This window comes from Dermacentor silvarum, chromosome 2, assembly GCF_013339745.2.
Source record: "Dermacentor silvarum isolate Dsil-2018 chromosome 2, BIME_Dsil_1.4, whole genome shotgun sequence".
In the NCBI taxonomy this organism is placed as follows: Eukaryota; Metazoa; Arthropoda; class Arachnida; order Ixodida; family Ixodidae; genus Dermacentor; species Dermacentor silvarum.
Window position 1 is genome coordinate 108,990,417 of NC_051155.1, and position 22,102 is coordinate 109,012,518.

Here is a 22,102-nt window from a genome sequence, read left to right on the forward strand (position 1 = left end):
TTAACATCGTACTCAATTACTCATTGATTTAGTTATAGTTCATTGCTCAAACAACAGGCAATTGCAACAGTAACAGGGGAAATCAAGCGTTTTCATGTGCGTCTGAGGCGCTCAACTCATAACCACGAATGAGGCATACTACTGTTAACGTCTCCGTCAGGAAGTACCTCTGCTTTACGTCGCTGGGGAACCTACAGTCGGGGCTACGCCCTGTTAACCTTTACCATGTGTTCCACTGCTCCCAAATTTCCAGAGCAAAGATTGAGAACTGACTCGCAAGCCAGTTGCGGCGCTGCCTCCGCGCCGCCAGCCAGCAGCAACAGCCACATGGCGGCGAGCACCCTGCACTCGATGGGATCTTCCAGGAGCAGCAACGGCAACATCGCTCCGGGCGGGTTCGCGAACGGCAGCAGATACGTGGCACAACGCTGCACGTAGCCAGTAGTGCAGACTGAGTCAACTTGAAGACGCATTGGGGAGCAATCCCGTGGGGAGAGTGAGTGCTGCACGTGACTGCGTGACTGAGTGCTAGCACGGCATTCTGGCGAGTGTTGTTCGCCTAAGCCCTGGTCCCTGTGCTTAACAGACGTGAACTCTGCAGGTTTGCGTGTTCCGCTACAACGCGAACGCTTAAGAATACGGAGCGACAGCGTTTGGGTGAATGCGGAGACGCCGAGAGAAATCGTGACCGCTGCCAGTGAGTCGACGTGAAGGCTTCCACTGTGAAAGCCGCGAACAGCGATCTTCGGACTGGTTCATGCAAGCCGCTCGTGAAGACACTTGAAGTTGCGGTGTTTTCCTGTAAAAGTGAAACTTCTAGCGTGACGAATTGCCACGTTAAGGAGAAAGGTGTGTCGTATCTTGAGGGCAAGGTAAATGTCGGGTCCTGGCCAAGCGCCTCTTTGGCGTCGAGAAGTGTAATGGGCAGCGCTGCATCCAAGCATATCTATAGTCCATGGGTGATGAAACGCAGGATGATGAAATGACATCGAGAAGGACGTGCTGATTACGATAAAAAAGAAAAAAAAGAAACACGCTGTTCTGTAAGCTCATTCTTGTCCTATTGTCAGGCGAAGTACTCTGTGGAAAGTTTATTGCAGATGTTAGGAGAAACAAAATGGAGGTATCATAGGTGTATATGTACCATAGGTGTATTTAAGGTGTAAAGGAAGCGTTAAAAAAGTTACCTAGAAATAAATTTCTAAATAAAAAGTATTAACGTTTCCCGCTCATACGTGAAAAAGAAGAGGCCGATACGCTAGCGAATTGTTTTGTCAGCATATATGTTGTTACCGCAAAATGAAAGAATCTCGACCTTGAGAAAGTACTCTCGAAATCCGGACTGAACAGAAACGGCAATAAGTATAGAACATACACAATGAAAAGTGATATCATTATTAGGTACAAATCCGCCAAACGACAAACCGTATAACATAGAATGTACTCGCTCTACGTTAATTCTGTTTTGCTTAGGGCTTGAACGTCTACAAGAAAAATCCATTTATAAAAAAATATGTTAAATATCAAGCATTTGGTGCACTCGCTGTCGACAAATCCTATGGCACCATGCATTCTCAACGGCGAAAATATTGCTGGAATAAGAAAACCAATTGCAGATTACGAATTTTTTTTCCGACAGTTACCAATTCCTACTGCAGTGAACATTTTCACATCTTGCCGGTGGCCTATTTTGTTTGCTAAAATATTCCGCGGTTGAAGAGAGGGTTTTTCGTGAAGCAGTGGTGTGGAAAGAAAAAATTCCTATCAGTTGGTCACGCCGTAGCAATAACATCAATAACTACAAAAATAAAAGAAAAAGAAATACGGCCCCCAAATCAAAAACAAACCTGGCTTGATAGATGCTTCACAGAAAGATCTTTGCGTGAAGTACAGGCTGAAATGATCACAGTATCTGCGTTTTGTCAAGTGTGTCAGTGATCAGATGTTGCTGCATGTGACTACTATGGAGTTGGAGTGCAATCACCAACCGATGAAGCCAGACATTCTCTATTTTAGTGGATGCAGCTGCTATTGAGAGAAGCATGTTTTTAAGTAAAGTTCAAGTGGAAGTGCTGATTGTGAAGTAAAACAAATAGAGTAAAAAAAACGTTGTATGGCTGTTAAATAAATCTATGACATGTATATGGGGGTGGGTTGCTACTGTCCAACATCCTTGGATTTGCCGCCAACTTGACTGCAGAAGAACAATCCAGCGAGTTATATTCTTGAAGCAGGTAGGTCCTCCTTAGCATCGCTAGTGTAATTCTTCAGCAATGTATGTTTTTTTTTCTTCTTCCCTTTACTTTCTACGCATAGACCGTGCACGACGTACTCATCACAAATAGAGATGTAGCTAAAATAACTTTCAGCTCCCATTTATGAAAAAAAAACATATTGATAGATTACGGAGCGTTCAGCTCTATGCAAAACAATCTCGTAGTGTTTAGTGTTTCAATCACAGGCCTTTGTATAGCACACTATTTTGTTACAGTACACGACATCCACCTAGTACAATAAGAAAGAGGGATGTGACTTCTCGACACAACTGTATAAGCGTTTACTTATATCTACCGCAGTTAGTGTACTCCCCCTTATCTCTGTACTCTCAGTGATTTCGAGGTTATGTTCACTGACGAGCTCACATGATTAATGATTAGCTCGCTTTAATTACTAACTCGTTTAGCCCTATTAGCACGTTCGTCCATGAATGGCTGAAGAATTGCTCGGTAATTGGTAGATCATGGAACTTCGTTTGCAGCGAATGAAACGACATCACTCTCGTCAGTGAGGTTCACTAAAGGTAAGTGAAGAAGCCTACAAGAAGTTTAGCCGGCATTAGAACTTGCCTTTAGTGACCACGCACATAATAAGCTTACTTCTTTGAATCAGGAAAGCGAGCCAGTCCAGAACCGCCAGACATACAATGCTAATAATTTGTGACGAAAAAAAAATACTTGACGACTATGCTTACATATTTTCGCATCCATGGGCGACCGAATTTCTCAAAAAGCTCAAAACGGCGGCCTGGCTATAGAAAGTGGCGGGTGTTTCCTGTCACTCTTGGGTTTTCTTGCGCGTGACTGGTTAGGTCAAGCCGGCTGAAGCGTTAGTTCTTTGCGGAAAACGGCTCCTTTTAAGAAATTATTTTGATTTTTTAAGTCATGATATCTGCACTTAACGAATTGACGAGAGCGTCAACCAAACTAAGTTCATTGTATTTGATAGCAGATGAACCTGCATGTATTTAAACATCTAGCCCTGATATCATGCAGAAGAGTCCTTTGATGGTACACCGTATAAAGGTGGTAAGGGCGGTGTAGAGTATCGCTGCTAGCAAATAAAGATGCTTCGTATTTTGAAAGTTTTGCCTATGGTCTATAGTGGTCACAAAATATTTTTTTTGTAGTAGACGTCGTGCAACAGAGAGCACGTGAAGTAGTGTTCATAGTATTCAAGCTTAACGAGAGTTGATATACATGTTGAAGCTTATTCCTTAAGCTTTGGCACTGCGTTCACTTATGGTCACTAACCTTTTGTTTTGAATTTGTAATTGACTGATCGATCATATGAGTTGCATTGTGGGGCTCTGTTCACTAAAAAAACAAGCCCTCTCCTCGCATAAGTTTCTATTTTAGAAGCATGTCCTAACAGCTTGGTAAACTATAACAGGGCCTGTTTAAAATGCCTTTCTGGTAAACCAGCCACAGCTGTACAGAAAATCGTAGGTCGTAGACAACATCACGTAATTCATAGACAACAACACCTATCCTGCAGTCAGTGAGGGGAATGGTTAGCAACTTTTACTAGGCGCCAAGGCAAATTCAGATCGTACAAATGATATAGACAGCATCGCCTATCCCATATTGAATGATGGAAATGATTAGCCACATTGACTGTGATACAACGAAAATAGTAGGTCGTAGGAGTTATGGAGGTCATTGTAATAGCCGCCGCAGCCACATTTATTAAAGGTAGCAGATGAATGCACGCGCGGAGCGGCGACAGCTGCGGCCAGCCCAAGCTATGATCGAACGTTCTCCCACTATGGCCGTTCACGTGACTGGCCTTTTTTGTCCGGGGGGGGGGGGGGGGAGGGCTGATGGTGATGCCGCTACAGAGTCTTATAGACAACACGGCCTATCTCACAGTGAAAGCGAGTAATGTTTAGGCACTTTGACTATGCGCAACTATCAAAAATATGAACGTACGTTCTAACACAAACATTGTGACGTTCTAGTTTAAATGTACCTACATATACAGACGAATAATTACCCGTTGGTAACATGAGAGATTCGTACTGAACATCTACAGGTCATTCAGTTTGTAGAAACAAAGCCTCTCGAAGGTGCAACTGGCCCTATTTCTCCATAACGTAGCATGTCATGCGAATTCGAATTACATTACCTCGCCCGCCATGATTCTGTAACTCTAATTGGGTGATATTGTAAAAGAATGCAATCGCTACAAAATGAGCTTCGGTGTGTCTCGGACAAGCTAGGTGCGATAGTTGAAATGTGGTAACCTCTTTCGCTCGATCGAATCGTCTGCGGACAATTACAAACACACAGGCTAAATGTGAAATGTGAAACGTAAAAGCTACCATATAAAACGTTGTGTTAGGCACCACCTTCGTTGCCTTTTCGGAGGCGTTGAAAGCAGGTTAGGAAGATTTCTACTTGCAATGATGAACATGGGAATTTTCACCCTAGCCTAACAACGTAAGTGTAGTAATCCCGCGATGCCACGCAGACAAGGTCCACTTCGACGGTCGCCTCTACTAACAGCGCATTGTGGTTGTGGCATGCGAGGGTATAGCAGAAGTATACTTGTTCGTCATTCTGGTAAGTACTGGATGCGCCGAAGTAGTCGTTCTCACTTTGAAACTTCCTAAAATTACATGAAGAGCAAAATGCTGGCACGTGAGCTTTTCGACTTTTCATATAGTTTCCGCAAAGGTGCGAATACTCTAGGCTTAAGATTGATGAGTTCAATCTGCCAAGAGGTAACAATACTCTGCTAAGAGTCTCAGACGTACTGGGTTTAAAAAACGAATCGAGCACTGCCTGCAGAACGTTCTGCGATTCAACCGAGGAACAGGTATACGGCACGATACGAAAACATGCAGTATTTGCCAAAATCTTAATATGGCATTCGAACATCGGCATGAGACAAGCGTGAGTCACTTCGTGGGTACGTTCATACAACCTTGTATCATCATCATCATCATCATCATCATCATCATCATCATAATTCTTTCTTGCGCTAGCTGATTTCAACCTGCACCTGCAAGTTTTCTAATTTTATCACCGCACCTAATTTTCTGCCGTCCTCGACTGCGCTTCTCTTCCTTCTACACACATATTCTAACTCTAATGATTCACCGGTTATCTGCCCTACACATATATATATCCACAAATATATTCGGCAAGACAGCAGCCATGGTCCGAAAAGTCTCAAAGGGTTCAGATAGAAAGCTTCCGTTTAAAAATTAAATCAATCATGCTATCACTGATAAGTCAGATATAAACTTCAATTCCTTGTGTGGAGGTTGCCCTGATTGGCGTGCCTCTGGCCTGCTGATCTATCCCGGGAAATGGGTGTGGGCGAACTAGACAGACAGTGCGTGAAAGGAAGGAAGGTGGTTTGGTGAAATTGACGATGTGAGCGTCGCCATATAACGTTTCTGTGCAGTGTATACCTGCAGACCTCACAGTTTACAAATCTCCGCGGGCCGGTGTCCAGGCTACTGAAGCGTAGCCAAGAGACCGGTTTATGGTGGTGAAGTGAATCAAGCGCAAGATCGTGCTTTAGAATGCTTTCCGGAAGCCAAGGATTAGCATACCACAAACGTAGTCGCCCTCAAATATAAATACGAGGTAATTGTCTATTGACTATGGTTACGATCCTTAGTAGAACACGGATAGAGGCTAGGCTATGACGAAATAGTTCGAATGAATTTCAGAGGACATTATATAATGTGCGAAATTCGCATAAGTAGCTGTGTGTACAAAAGAGAGAAACAACCATGAGTACTCCAGGTAGAGTGACTAGAAATGGAATCATTTGGTTACGCTACACGGAGAGGAAAGCAAATGTCAGTGAGCAACTTATTTAGGAGGGCAGCACTTCGTTCAAGGTAGATAAAATGAAAAGAAGAACAGCTAAATGTTATTAATTAGTCCTCTTTCAGGGGCGAACGCAAACATCAAGAGTAGCACGGCATTACGGTGAGCCGAGTCGCCAAACAGGCACCGGATTCAGTCACCGGAACTTCAGGGGTAGTGGCAGCATTGCAAATCTGGTGCATTAAAACAACTGCTCATAGAGTATGGCCGTTCGGCGCATGGGTTGTGCTCATATTCTAGTAGCAGCGTGACAATTAGGAGAACAGATGGCGGGAAGTTAGCTGCGGTTTGACGTGTTAGCCGGGTTGGAGTGTTGGTGATCATGTACGTAATGGTGCCGTCACTATAACTCGCCCCGGGTAATAAAAGAAGCCAGCCTGCAAGATATTGTGAAAAACTGCTCCCCTTCCGGGATAACAACCAAGGAGACAAAAATTATGAGTCATTCCACTCTGTGAAGCTGGATGACCAGCGAAGTAATTTAGCACACGACAGAGAGGTGACACAGGATGGTGAGGCCACGTATAGTCCGGACTCCCGATGAGCAACACACCTATGAAGATCGGCGGCAGGAACAGAGACGAGAACGAAATCGTCGCCTGGAGTGCGCACTACACGTGGCCACCCCATTACGACAAGAGAAAGGAAACTCAAAAGGAAAAACACGCCTTGACCTAAATACATGCGCGCGGTGCCGCCGCCCCGGGAGAGCGGCAGGAAACGAGGCACACAAGCGGTTGTAACGCCTACAAAGAGAGTACGGTGCGAACGTACACATCGCCGAAGCATGTCGGCCTCTTGGGCTAAGATCCAATCGTACTTCCCGGGTTGTCCGGTGGGCTTCGGAATTCTCAATGACGAAGTAAGGATAATCGACCAGGCCATCAGAGGGGTACAGCGTTACTCACATCTATGCTGGTCCCCTGCCAACGGTTGGACACAGTCCGGACCTTCGTCTTCCCAGGGCTGAACATCATGACGAGGTGCGGCACCCTGGGAAAGGGCGACTGGCAGCGTCTGGATGATGCCCTGCGACCTCTGTTCAAGAGGACGCTCTACCTTTAAGCCAACGCGTCGATCGAGTACTTATACGGGCGCCCGCACTCGGGAGCAGCAGCCATTCCACTCGCCGCCGAACTCAGCAATCTATGCCAAATCGACAATGCCTTCAAGCAGCTGACGTCCTGGGACTTGGAACTTCGCGATATGGCGTTGCAGGGCCTGTTAGAGGTTGTGTCCAGGCGTCTTCGCCGGCCGGCGGAGAAAAAGGACGTCGAGGACTACCTCAGCGGGTCCACGGAGGTTACTTCTGGGCGCCGGCATCGCAACTACGTTCCACCAGGACGGAGGCATGCAAGGCGTCGTATGGATGTTCTGTGGCAACTGGACCCTGATGGCGTCCGGATCACCTGCGGTGACAAAATACTCACCTCAACCCACCGCAGGAAGGTTATCCGAACGCTTCGCGCCATACAATCGGCTGCCAGGGACACGGTCTTCCACAATAAGCCTAACCAAGGCAAGGTGCTGCAGTGCGTGGCCGCCGACCCCGCCAGTTCCCACTTCATGCACTCCGGGTCCTTTACCCGGTTAGCAGATTGGCGGTTCATCCACATGGCCAGGCTCAACACTCTACATCTCAACGAAGCCTGCCCGTGGATGACGAGCCGTGACCAGCGGTGCAGAGAATGTGGGTACGTGAGGAAGACCTTACCCCACGTACTCCGCCACTGCATGTCAAAGAGCCCTATGTACACGGCCCGCCACAATAACATCGTGGTGCGTCTACGCACTGCGTGCCAGCACCGGTTTACCATCACCTACGAGAATAGACCGGTCGGCAGCACCAACCTTCGTCCAGACCTCGGCGTGGCGCGCGGCGAGGAGGCGATCGTCCTGGACGTCTGTTGTCCCTTCGACAACAGACCCGACGCCTTCTCCGCAGCCCGCACTGCCAAAATCACCAAATTCGAGCCCGTGCGCCTCTACCTTGCGCAGCGGTACCAACGTGTGATCATCGACGCCGCCATCGTTGGTGCTGTGGGTTAGTGGGACCCTAAGAACGACGCCATCATGCGACAGTTCTGTACCCGCTCATACCTTAAGCTCTTCTAGAAGCTGGTGGTGAGTGAGGTAATCACTGCTTCCCGAGAGACCTACCACAACCACGTCGCTCACCGGTAGTTGACACCGCGGCTGTTGACTCCACTTCCAATACTGGTCGGTGACGTCAACTAGTGTTGGGCCTTGCTCGGACCGTTTTGTGCCGCGCCTGTGGACTTCATACCTATTTCCTGTACTATCACCCACTCCTCACTACCTTCATGGCTTATGAGTGTTCCTTACCTTTCGTTTTTTTTTTGAACATGAGAATAAAAACCTCTGCTGGTAACATTGTTCCTGGGACCTCTTTAAGTCCCAGGTGAAACAAAAGTATTTCAAGCGCGCGTTACAGGTCCCGGAGCCGACCACCCAGAGTCCACAGGGGTATGTGCCATTGCGCTTTGCACCCCTTCTGCACTATCACCAGGACCGGCCCAAATTTTTGCACACGCACACGAAAAATGCATGGAAGCATAGCCATCAACATCTTCGCCGTAAAGCATTGTTGAATAAAGGCATCGGCGATGGTCGTAAACGTAAACGAATAACTTACGTGCGCCACGTAAATCAAATGCGCACAGTAGCAACACTTCCTATGCATACTGCTGACGTCGAATGACAGTGTTTGATGTTGGTGGCACAAAGTATCGTCGACGTCGTTTGGTAGATGGCAAGAAACCATGGTGACGACGGCGACGCCAAGGCGATGGTGTGACCACAATGTAACTACGATGATATATAAACGAAGCGTCACAGCCACGGCAACATGACGAAGACGGAATGACGGCGACAGAATCATGACAGCGGGACGACAACGGTGCGATGACAGTGAAGCGGACGAGAGATGGATGATGATAGCATGGAAATGGCTGCGCGCCTGAGTTTTCTTCTCCACTCATTCACTGGACGAAGGTCAGATACTCCTCCCACCACTCACTTTAAGATCATACAGATTCAGTGCACTGTGACAGTCAGACTAAACGAAGGAGTGGTGAGCCGGCAAGACTAACGGCCCCATCTCGAAAAGAGGCGCAACAAAGCCCTTGAGCAAAAATTACGCGCATATCCAAGGACCAGCTCACGTTCGCCGAATAATGCGCCCCGTCACTCGTTTGCGTTAGCGCACGTGTTCTCAGCTGACAGTGGGCGGCTTTCCACCACGAAAACAGGCAAAAGAGTCAAACAAAGCTATTCACTATGGGGAAGAAATGAGGAAAAGGCTAAAGGAAAAAAAGAGCTGGAAACGTGCAAACCGCGCGTACGTTATATTTGTCATGTGGCACTAACATTTTCCCTTAGGTCCCTAGACAATTAGGATGCCCACTACAGTCCTTCATTGGAAGCAGGCTTGTCTTCAAGAGCATCCCGTAGCAGGCTTGATGCCCTACGATGAGGACCGGGTCCCAATTTGGGACAGTACTCAAGAAAAAGCTCTGTAACGAGGTTTGGACCTGTACATCAGAAACTCACACGTTGTCAGGATCCGATCGCTAATATAAAGGTTTTTTTAAACTCCACAGAATTTTTAAAAATCGCCTATGGCAGGTACTATAATTGTAGTCAGGAGGTTAACTCAAAGAGGTGGGCATTACTTTCATGAGAAATCGAAATTCACAATCAACTAAATAAAAAAGATTATCTGATTAACTTTCTAATTATTTCCTTCAGGTCATACATTCCAAATGAATTTTAGCCGATGAGTTTGCAAGGCATATCCCCTTGGAACGAATTTCCGGAACGGCACCAGTTTCCAGACAAAGTGTGTGACGAAATTCACGACCGTTGCAATTACTTGTGTGTTTCAATGCATAAATCGGCGGGTTGTTAAACAACTTAGTGGAATAATGGTGAAATTTTACCGAAAGTTTCACGGGGGATATCTTGAACCCCATGCGATCGTTATAAGTCCTCCCAAGTGAATATGCCTTGCAAACTCACCGGCTACAATTGCCAAATTACAATATGGCTGCAATGAATGAAAAGATAACTAGTGAATTTTAGCTTATTATACTCGATTATTCTTTTCTATTTATCGTTTTGATTATGTCTGACGATTCGAGTTACCTAGCCCAAGGACTCCAATTACGCTAGTTGTCACAAGCGACTTCTAAAAATTTTGTGTGGTCAAATAAAAGCACACCCCGCATATCCAACGGCATACCCAATTGCCGCCTTGGGCCGTAAAAAGCCACAATCCCGTCATTTAATCAAATACGGTGGAACAAGAAAGTTCAGTTAACAGTTTTCTCAAAGCGATTGTTTCCTTCTGATGGCGGGCGACTTCTTAGCCTGTCAAAGCGGTGCCATGAGCTCGATCCTCCTAAATGAAAGTAAAGCACACGCGTATATTGAATAGGGCTATCTCCCAATGCACAAAATTATGAACCCAGTGAGCGCGGTAAAAGCTCACAGAGTGCACCAGTATTTGCTTAACACCGTGGTAGTTTAGTTTGTGGAAGAAACAGAAAGTGAATAGTTTGGTACAGTATCTGGAACGTTTGCGAAGAGAGTTTAGTCGCATAATATGAATGCGTGATCCTGTGCCAACGAGAGAAGTACAGCTGAGGCATTTATTCTCGAGTACATTGCCTGGCCCATCGCGGGAGAGTCGGGCAGCTTGTCGGTGCGGATATTTCTACTGCATAGATAATTTAACAGCAGCCATTGATAAGGGAAGATTAGTTCGTGGATTCTTCTACAGAAGGTGTAGAAGAAATGCCTTGAACTAATAGAATTCTGACCGCAGTTCAACAAAGCCTTAGGGAATGCCACTCTGAATGGTTGAAGCGCTGGTGATACTTGAACTCATCTGAATCAGTCAGGATGTGGTGAACCTTCATAACAAGGAGTGTGGCAGTAGCGTGCGCTGGTTGCACTGTAAAACTCATAGTGCTCCTTGCTAATATAACTAGAAGAAAATGTTTTGCTGTAATCGGTTGCCTACCATGTTACTGATTCGTAGTATATGAGTTTTTCTGGATTCCGCATACATTTGTTGACAAAGCATTCTGTTTGCTTTATTGTATCGTACTAGGAATACTGCGTCTCACAAGGATTCCGATTTCATTAAGCATGAAAACTTGCCTATTTATGTTCGGTGCTGCAATCACCAAGGCAACCTCTATACCGGTGAATAGATGGAGTCTGTAATGAAGCTTTGTACGTAGGGTACTTTATTAGGCTCACTAAAATTGAATGACAGGCGTCTGAGCCGCTAAGCGTGGACGATAAATGGTTGAAGCGCTGGCGCTACTTGAACTCATCTGAATCAGTGAGGATGTGGTGAAACTTCATAACAAGGAGTGTGGCACTGAATCGGTAGCGTGCGCTGGTTGCACTGCGTTGCGAAAGCGCCCTTTGGGAATTGCAGGCTACCACTTTCCGTTTCCTGAGCAAATTTGTGCGCGCATATTTTCGTTCTAAGTGGACTTTTTTGGGGGGTGAACCTATTGCATAGTTTAAGATTTACGCAGACTAGTGGTCGAGTCGTTCGGTCAATCTTAAGTTCAGAGTAAACTATACAAGCATGCAAACGTAAGCTGGCCGGAAAACAACTATGCCTCCGGTGACAGTTGGTTTAACCAACTTAGAATGCGCTCTTTGAATAAACGAGAATGACCAAATAGCGCTATAGAGCAGAAGTGCGGCCAACGTTAACAGCCGGTATTTGTGACTTGATTTCTCCTCGTGTTCCCGGCGTTTGTCCCGTTCTAATGTATTCGTAGTTCGTGTCGATTTGCATGGGAAACAGCGCCTACAAATTTCAATAAAGCTTTCTCTCTATTGCTTCGGAATGTTCGTAATCTTAACCCCGATTTTAAGCATTATCCACTTGCCTAAAAAAAAGCATATAGGCGCTTGTGCTATACTAGCATCGTTGTAGCACGTGTGCTGCGCATTGTTCAATATTCGGATAACAGAAAAGCACAACAGCTTTCCGGTTTGATCCGATGAGAAGTCGTTGGAGATAGAAGATTAATGCGGGACGTTGATTCAGAACAGTAAAGAGAGACACATCGTCGTATAAAGTAGTAGGTGGCAGAGACAGAAGTCGTCATAATTTTATTCAGAAGGACAAACATAAACAACCTAATAAGAATTGCCAATAATTTTGGTTCGTGTATTTCAACAGGCAGTTTCGGGCAAGAATTCTTGCAATAACAGAGCACGAGTCCGTTTTCTGAAGCCGGAGGCGGTGTTCTCTTCTCGCGATGTATCCGCACGCAGCAATCGCGTGACTGGGGTTGCTTTGCGCGATAATTGTCTTCGCAGCGCATAATTTTCCCTAGTCCGCGTGCTACTATTATTCCAATTTGCGCTATCATAACACTTCGTGCACTCTTCTCACGCTGCGCTTCAGGACATTGCATTCGCCTTTAATTGCTAGCACATTTGAATAAACCTGCCAGGCTAAAAATGTTATTCTTCAATGTGTTCCATTTACTTTCGGTTTCCGAAAGCTGTACTAGTGCTAGTGTTATCTTCGTTTTCCATTCTGTAAGACAATAATATTACGCCTGCAAGATATTGGAACGTTCATTGGAGAAACAGAACTCCTTCTTCATCACTTCAAATCGTGTATGTTAAGCTCTCTGAAAATAACAAAAGGCCAACTATTTACGATCGTTTGCTCTTAGATATTACCACTGTTTTGTTTCCGCGAAATTACAGAGCTAGGCTTAAAAAAAGAGCTGCGTTTATTCAATCATATAGATGAGATCTTAATTTCGCTTTCTATTTGCTTTCCCAGTTGAGCAATTAAAAAAAATCTGCAATCGTCTTTCTTTTTACCCATGATAATGAGAACGCCTGTGAAAACTAAGTGTATTATGACGGATTCTTCAATATCTAGACATCTGTACTGTTCCGTTGTGTTTCCTGTTGCTCTTTATTGTGAAAATCATTATTTCACTGCACATTTCATTCTTTCTTTTAATAGCTACCAAATCGGCAGGAATCGTGCGGGATAAGTTTGACGCACAAAAGCGTGGAGCTTTGCTTCGTAAACGCAGAACTTTCTTGTGAGTACATGCAGTAAAAAGGTGAGAAGTACATTTAGGTGCGCCAAGAAAAACGTTCAGTTTTATTAACAGACCACATCGCAGGCAAATGACATCTGAAAAATTGTGCCGATTGTTTTCATTTACGACAGAAATTTGCGGAGAACATCCGCAGAAGGCCGAACAGTGTTTCTTTAGGTGTTAATAGAACTTAGTGTGAACTGCATATGGCCAAAGTTAATAGGAAGTTTTAGTCCTTGCGGACCGAAACAGCTTTAGGTACCCAAATGGACCTTTGCGTATCCAAAGCGCCACGCCCCCTACTTGCGTTCTGTTGCACCACGTTTGCTTTCTTTTGTAAACTCGGTGGCTTGCGTCCCCAAACTATAGGTGTGCGATATCTTAAACTCCCCGATAACATGCCCATGACTGTGAAGCAAATATGAGAGCCAACGTGGGAAACTGTCCGGAAATTTCCCTGGGATTAAATTAAGTAAAACTCGCTCTAGTGCCTGAGTGGCTGTCGCTGCATTCTGCTGCTGGTCGTGGGTGCAATTCCCGGCCATGGCGGGCGTATTCCGATAGTGCCAAAACGCTAGTGCACTTGGATTTTGGGTGGATATTAAGGAAGCACTTGTGGTCAAAATGAATCCGGAGTTCCCAGCCAAAGCACCCTTAATACATTGTGTGTTGATTTGGGACGTAAAATTCAGGCAATATGATTTTGATTTGAAAGTAGTAAAATTGTTTTTACAGGGAAGCTGTCTATCGCTAGGATGCCGGGATGTTTTTCGCATCCGTAGGCAGAAAACTATCATCATCAATGGCTCATACCCCCGTAAGACAGAGGCCATAAGCACTGAGCAAAGGGAAGCGAACAGTTCATACATTCTTTGGAATCGCAGTTTCACCCGAAAGGCCAAGTATCAATTGCGATATCAAATTAGTAAGAGCTATACGGAGTAAGATAGTAGTTTTATCAGCTGTATACACTTGGACATGTAGCAGCACCAGCAACGCTCAGAACCGTTGTCGACATCGTCGGCGTTTTGCCCTCGTTCACACCGCACGCGGTGGCGTTGGTAACTGTTGCCGGTGCCTTTGGCCAACGTTTAGTTGCCTTTGGCAGCGGCTCGGAGGATTTCGACGATATCAGAACCGGGACACTTGTCGAGCAGCGTCGGAAGTCTTTACCACCTTCTGGCCTCCCAACGTTTTTATATAAATACGCATTTGGTGCCGCCGATTACCGTCGCCACTCTCCTCCCTCCCTCCCGTACCACCACGGCCTTTCGTGCGACGGAAGAAATCGCGTTTGCTATCCGCAGTGCGTTCGCTCCCCGTGAACGCGCACGTCTCTCGCGCGCTTTCACTCGCAAATACAGCATACGGCGTGCGGCGACGATTTCATTGCGGTTGGACTCTATACGGAACCTCACGGCGACAGCGACGCCGACAGCAGAAGTCTGCTTGGATCGCTATAATAAAGAACAAGCTCAAAACAATCATCCGAACCACATAATTGATAAGAAGGCGATCGTGATAGCAATGCGAAGCACGTAGCGCACCGCGTATACGATTCCCGGTAAAGATTATTAGAAAGTTTTAATACTGCGGCATGATTATACGTACGCAGCACGCAAGTGCTTCGTGGAACGTGGCAGCGTGTGTCACGACAGCGCTTTTACTACAAGGAAACGCCTACTGTACCTAAACCTACTGCGCCTTTTGTCTCGAGCTTTTTTTTTTACTCTTTTGTCTCGCGCTCTCCCGAACAAATGAGAACCGCTAGAGCAGCACGTCAGGCTCCCCACGTACGTGCGCAAGAATTGGATGCGTGCGTACGCAGCTGCCGCGTACGCATCACGTACCGTTCGTGTTGCGTTCTGCACATGCGCACTTTGCAGAGCACAGCGAGCTGCCGCGGCGACGCCAGCTTGCGACGAAGGGTGGGACGTCCCTAGCCCTTCGTAAATAAGATAACCAGCCTAGCAACGGATTTCAATGTTGTGGCAGCACCGCTATGGGCGGCGGTGTGCTTTCAATGTTACCATTACTCCCATTCCTATCGTTACTCTAAAATTGCACTACTACCATTACTATCATTACATACCCCACTCTATGCATACCCCGCTCAGCAGTTGAAGTGGTTGTTTTCAACAGCTTCCCCGGACATCCACTTTCGCTGGGCCAGGATGGCGAGTTCTCTTTTTCCTAATTTAGGAGTGAAAATGCTACTAAAACAACGTGTATGATGTAATGGTGGTACGACATCTCGTTATTAACTCCCCGGACACTGGCCTACATACTTACGATTCACCTTTTTCAAGTTTGAATGCACAAGTTAGCTAGTTTTAAGTAGTGCATATATTTGATAATTTTGCGCGAACTACGACGAAAGAAGCGCTAAAGGGCCGGTGCTGTCTTCCAACTCCTAGTTTTGCTTTCACACTGTATGATCAAGAATGAACGTTTCAAGTTTGTCAACGGCCGTCAGGCTTGGAGGGTCGACAATCGGTGGCAACGTAACACTGTGTATCTACTTGTGAGGCTCAGAACACAAGTCCAACGTGCAGACCGGGAGGCACTGGTACTCTAAGTCCTGGCAGAAACTCGGAGAAGGCTTTAAAAAGTTCACTCCACTGCAGTTGTCTAAGCAAGCGAAAGCATTGGGCCACTTGCTCATCTCCACGCAGTGCGGTGCCATTATCAATCTTATTAAACTTGATCCGACCAGTAAAAACACTTATGAAGCTTTATAGACCGTTATCAACCATATCGGATGTCATCCGACCCTTATTAACACTTATCGGTTGTGATCAACCTGCGAAAGTGGATTTCCAGTGAAGCTGTTGCAAAACCACCACTATACAACTGTTTAGGGGTGTAGGCAATGTATTGATGGTTCGGATGCTTGTTCAGAGTTTGTTCTTTCTTGAAACGTATGCTCTTCTGTGTGTTGTATGGGCAATTTCAATCAATGTATGCACTATTCGCTTCACTTTGCTCAGCGCTTGTAGAATCAGCCTTACGGGAGTATGAGCCATCGCATTTTTGCTTGCTTAGGAGGGTATGACGCATTGCGTAGGGGGTATGAGCTATTCCATTCGTTTTACTTGATAGACGGACAGGTTTATAGTTCGGTAGGGATAGATATATTACGCATTTAAAACTGACTCGCAATCACGGCCCTGCGAAAGCGGATGTCCACCGAAGCTGTTGAAAACCACCACTACAACAGCTGAGTGGGATATGAAATGTTTTAAGGCTTTAGAGTAATGGTAGTAATGCTATTTTAGAGCATTGGGAGTAATGCTAACTATGATAGCACGCCGCCACCCATAGCGTTACGTGCTTCGCATCAGGAGCGTCTTTTGACTAATTATGTGGTTCGGATGCTTTATTTGAGTTGGTTCTATATTGAAACGCATGTTGTAGTGTATGTTGTATGCATGAGAACAAAGAATGTATGCACTGTTCGCTTCACTTTGCCGAGTGCTTGTAGCCTCTGCCTTGCCGGGGTATACGCCATTGCACACTTGCTTGCTTACGGGGGTATCATCCATTGATGACTCACTGTTTGTAGCCTCTACGCTACGGGGGTATAAACCATTGCTCTGCCCTGCACTGCCACGGGGATTGGCCCACCATTGATTTCTGTCTGCGTTACGCCACGAAGAAATCCCGGGATCGCAGCCATAGACAGCGTCGCTGTAATACGATTGTTAAGAAATAAAATTCGAAATACTTTCTTTATTATAAGTGCAGAACACTTCACTTAGGCTTTATTCTTGCAATGAGCGTGTAAGTAAAATAAATAGAAAGTTACTTAGTTAAAAAATTACCCTGTTAACACCTGCGAGATGCAGAAGCAGAACGATTGTGACCTTAAGCAGGCTTGATTGTCTTGCTCACTTTACTTGTGCGGTCGGACTTCATTTTTTTCTTTAGTTGGGTGTTCAGCTAGAAAGGCACCAGCGTTGCGTGAGGAATCTGCGTTAGCCGGTGTCAGATCTCACCGACAGTGCGCCCTTTTCTCAGCTTAACAATGCAAAAAAAGCTGGAGCCAACCACGCATATACAAACCATTGAAAAAGCTGGAGTTGGAGCTGTCGAGTCTCTGAAGCGGTGGGTGGTGTTTTTGTTATGTAACCGCTGCCACACACGCGAATTACCAGGACTTTAGAGACATCTCGATGCTGACGTACCCAAGGTAATTAAGCTAGAGCTCATAGAGCGGTAGAAACTGCTGCAGAACAGGTTGCCATGCCGAGAGGACCAGTGAAACAAAATAAACATACGAGATAGCAGACGCGTAGACATTCTGTCAGTTACCACATGAAGCTATGGTAATGCACATAAAAGGCAGTGTTTAAACATGCGAAGCATTATACGTTGCTATATGAAAATGCATAACAAACAAACGAAACAGTTGCCACCGCATCCTTCGCTCTCGGTGAGCAATACTCCTACTTGTGAACGCGAAGGTTACCGGCACTAATTCGCGCGATTTGCGAAAGATTACTTTCCGAAATATGTATTTTCTGCATAAACAAGTTTGGAGCTGGGAGTACAATGGCAGCCAGGGTCAACACGCACAAGAACCACTCAGATTCATTCATGGTGCTAACCCTAGCAGCTTAATAATTCTTTTATTAGTTTGATTAGGTAGTAGAGTGCATCCTTGTTCGGCGGCCACTGTTTTGCGTTTATGACTTCTCATGTGCAACGCACGGATTCGTCACACCCTTTTGCTTCTTTTGCAACAGAAGGCGCACTGAGAAGGTTTCTATGCAGAAAATTCTCTGAACTTTCTGCGGCAGTGCAGCTCAGACGAACAGATATACCACGGCGCCTTGAATTCACCAACTAACCGAAACCGAAAAACGCAGCTTGGAGGGCACTGTCGACCGGCGCTACGGCCGCGCCGCCTGGGCAGCATATCAGGACTATTGTGAGCAGAGAAACTTACACATAGGTGTGCCCATCAAGTTAGGCAACCAGCCTCTGTCGGAGGAATCAATTCGACAACACAGGCCTGACTCTTCTGACGTTTTCTTCTCAGGAGTAAAAATGCCATAGTCGTTTTAGCATAGCCATACGTACTACGTTCAATTTTATAAGAGTTAGCAGCAGGTGCCGTCACAATCCGTGTTCTTACTTACGCCCGCCCAGCAAGTATCTAGAACCCCAGAATTGCCATGTCGCAAAGTCGTGCCCAATGGTTGGAGCAGAAATCATGCTGTCCCCGTTACACGGTCATTGTCACCGTCACACGGTCATTTTCTCCGTCGTCATTGTCTTGCTGCTCTTGTCACACACACGCTCGTGTGGCACGCACGGAAATGCACGGGCCTTGAGTCTGTGCGGGCGAAGGCTTCCTACCATACACAAACGCGTTGGTTCAGCTGCTAACGGTTTGCCGAACACCAAACGATTCTGGATAGCCAACTACTTCCAAAGTTCTTCGCATAACATCGATTCCCCCTGTGCGTGAAATCTGTAAATTTTTTTCTGCGCCTTTTTGAGACGATATCTCTTTGTCCGCCTTTGGGGTAAGCAGTTGCGTTTTGCAGCTGAGCGGGAAGTCATAGGTTTTCATGCTGGACCATACCCATCAATGAATCTTACGAACGAAGTGCTCGCGGACAATGCGCTGCCTTAAACCCCACATAAGGATCAGCTCGAAAACTTTGCATTGCTGAATACCTATCTCAGCTAAATGGCCTAAAGAATAGTAAACTGTACTGAAATAATTTAGAGTCTGAAGTGCGCGAATATACAGTTATATCACCAGTACAAAGTTATTACCGCATTATGGGCCGAAGTGCAGTTGATAACGTTGCACGTCGCTTATTTCAATGTGCCATCTTAGTTAACAGTAGACATTTTCCGTAATGTCCATCTATTAGCAAACCACGTGCAATCATATTTGTAAATAGGAAAGCAAAAAGTAGATATATAAAAAAAACGCAGCTATGCTCGATTATTAGTGCGCGCGAAGTCAAGAAATAAAGTAATCAAAATGAGAAGGACCACAACGGAGAATAAGCTCGCTGTCTCTTCGTCTCTCCAAGCAAGCACTTATATTGTCAAGCGCAGATGCCCGTAATTTTGGCCCAGTTAAGCTATACATAATTCCCATTTCGCTTTCATTGTTGACGCTCGAAATTTTAATACTAAAACAAACACACAGGGAGAATGACTCCCAATTCCTATTCAGGCGTCGAGGTCAGTGGTGGAACGTTCGCGAGAGGAGGCACCACATTACAAAATAAAAATAAAAATAAAAAGGACCGAAAGAGCATTGATGAGACAGAGCAGGACGCTGCTAAAAGCAATGCAATGAGCGTTATATACAGCCATGGCGTTATGAAAATGAGGCAGTGCGCAAACGTGAAATGAAGTATGCTCTTTTGTTTTGCTCCTTTCCATGGCCTAGCTCGTGTGCGAGCATGCACGGTGTGCCGTCACCCTTGCTCTCATTCTTGCGTAGGCAGTCGACGAGGGTGAATCAGAGGACGAGAAGAAAGCGCGCTATAGCCGGTTGGTTTGAATACGTTCCGGCGCCGTGGAGCGGCCCCTGCTTTGAGAGGCGCCCTATTCCAATGCAAATCCCAGCGGATTTCTGTTCTGGACAGCCACTCCTTGCCTTTGGGTATACGCGGGGGCGACGCGGATTAAGGTTCAGTGTTATTATGAGCACGCCGCGCCTTTATTAGGTTTCGTGGCGAGAGGCTTAGTTCCGCAGGTGCTCGCGGGCTGGTTCTCAATTAGGTCCTGCATATTGGCTGAAGCGCATCCCCCTTCCCTTGAATGCATTTGCAGTGGCGTTTTGTTTTTTCACAAGGTTCATTTTCGTTTCTTTCATTCAGACCTAAGATGTTCAGTGCTTGCGGCTTTGCGTCCGTGGACATTTTCCCAATTCTTTCTCGTTTGTTTCTTAGATATCTTTTTGCGCAGACAATGTATAAACATGGCGGTAGGATCCCGCTTAGTGAACTTGACCAAACTGTGGTATATTCCAGTGCAAAGGCGATCGTATTTATAAGGTTCCCTGTAATGCGTTATGTCATAGTAAACATCCATAAAATGTAAATGTACTCTGATCTCACGGTGGAGCTAACTTTTAGAAAGCATAAAGTTCTAGCATGTGTGAGATGAGCTTTATTACTAGCTTACTAGGATTGAACATGACCACAGCAAGTAATAAAGAGAAGATGCGCAAATAGGTTCACAATTGCGAGCTTTTGAGCATTCATATGTTAAAGCAGCGTTGTTGACTCATAGTTATTCCGCACATGCGTCTAGAAGAGCAAGCCTACGAGCTTGCGGCGCTGGCGATACGACAACAACCGAATGAGTCATGTCAGCAACCACTAAGCGTCCTGCTTCGAGCGGCCTTGAAGGTGCTTTGAAGACTGACGTAGCGGAGTTAGCAGCACCTCCCAAGTGTACATCCCACGAATTGGAGCCATGCTCGGGGCAGGGGAGACACTTGTACCCTGTTTTACCGGCGGGTTTCCGGCGGTGCGGGGATTCGAACCAGCGACCTCCCGAAGCCGAGGCTGGCGCCCTAACCACTACGCCACGACTTCGGTGGCGATACGACAACAGACGCCATCACTGAGTATGCTCCTTAAAACATCAGACGAGAATAATTGAACAAGTAATCGTTTGCTACTTTGGCCATGACATAAAACGTTCTGCCATTTAGGCGCAGTTGGAGACACTGAGTGTCCTTACAATAAGACGAGATTGCAGTGCTGTCTGACGGACCAGTGCGTTAACCCGCTCCTCTGCCGCTTCTATCCATGCGCACACACACACACAAACACGCACACACGCACGCACGCACGCACGCACGCACGCACGCACGCACGCACACACACACACACACACACACACACACACACACACACACACACACACACACACATACATATATACATACATGCATACATACATACGTCGTCATGGACGCAGTCATTCATTCCTAAGTGTATATCATGTATTTTGTGGACAATAAATTGGAGAGGATTGAATCGATTGAAAATAAATTCTTGTTTCTAGAAAACATATATTGAACAAAACTAATTAACTATAGTAATCATGAAACAGGACCATGTTCACATAACGTAAAATAGGTTTCGTAGTGTGGGTTGACAACAGGTAATTGTGTTCTGCACGACTTTGTTCATTTCAGTGTGCTAAGTCCAAAGCGCTCTAATGCAATCGAAAATGATCATGAAAAATCTCTCGAGGAAGGTGCACTGCAGAGCGGAGGAGTTACCTACGTTCGTGTGCACTTTTGCATAAAATTTATTCGCTCTCTTTTGAACGTGGCGTGGTCGGTGATGCATATGGTATAGCTGCAGCGTATGTATTTCGCTTTCAGCCGACAGCTGCTAGTGAAGAGGGGAATAATATTTTACTAATTACTCATCTATTTGCTAACTCCTCGACCCTGCTTCACGCCCGTGCGTAGCCTTAGAGTCACAGCTACCAGTACAACTTTACATTGAAGACGATGCTTCCAAAGTTCCGTAATTTCGTTCGTAATTCTTAAGCCAGCTTGTCCCAGAAAGATAGCTTAGATTTCTGCGAGTCTAGAAGATACGTAGCGTCACCTATGCCCTCTATTGCATTCACGCATGTATTGTACAGCACGCCGCATATTCCAGTCGCTAAAAGAAAGAAATCCGCCACCCGGATTTATTACAAGAGAGCCTAAAATGGAGAAATTAGAGGCCTCCATCCCTCGCCCATAGCTGCCAGCCTCACCCATACCACTACACGAAGCAAGAGACCTCCTGTCACTAAACTTGCCATTGTTTCCGCAGAGTTGTCATGTAACCAGGAATGAATAATTCA

The 22,102-nt window shown here is 45.9% G+C and overlaps 1 protein-coding gene across 1 annotated transcript; it reads left to right on the top strand.

The window, feature by feature from the left end:
- The first annotated feature begins 7,331 nt into the window (after nt 1-7,331).
- Nucleotides 7,332-8,174, top strand: LOC119440291 (uncharacterized). Its single transcript, XM_037705215.1, has one exon. The coding sequence runs from the start codon at nt 7,332-7,334 to the stop codon at nt 8,172-8,174; it is 843 nt and encodes a 280-aa protein (XP_037561143.1).
- The last annotated feature ends 13,928 nt before the right edge of the window (nt 8,175-22,102 follow it).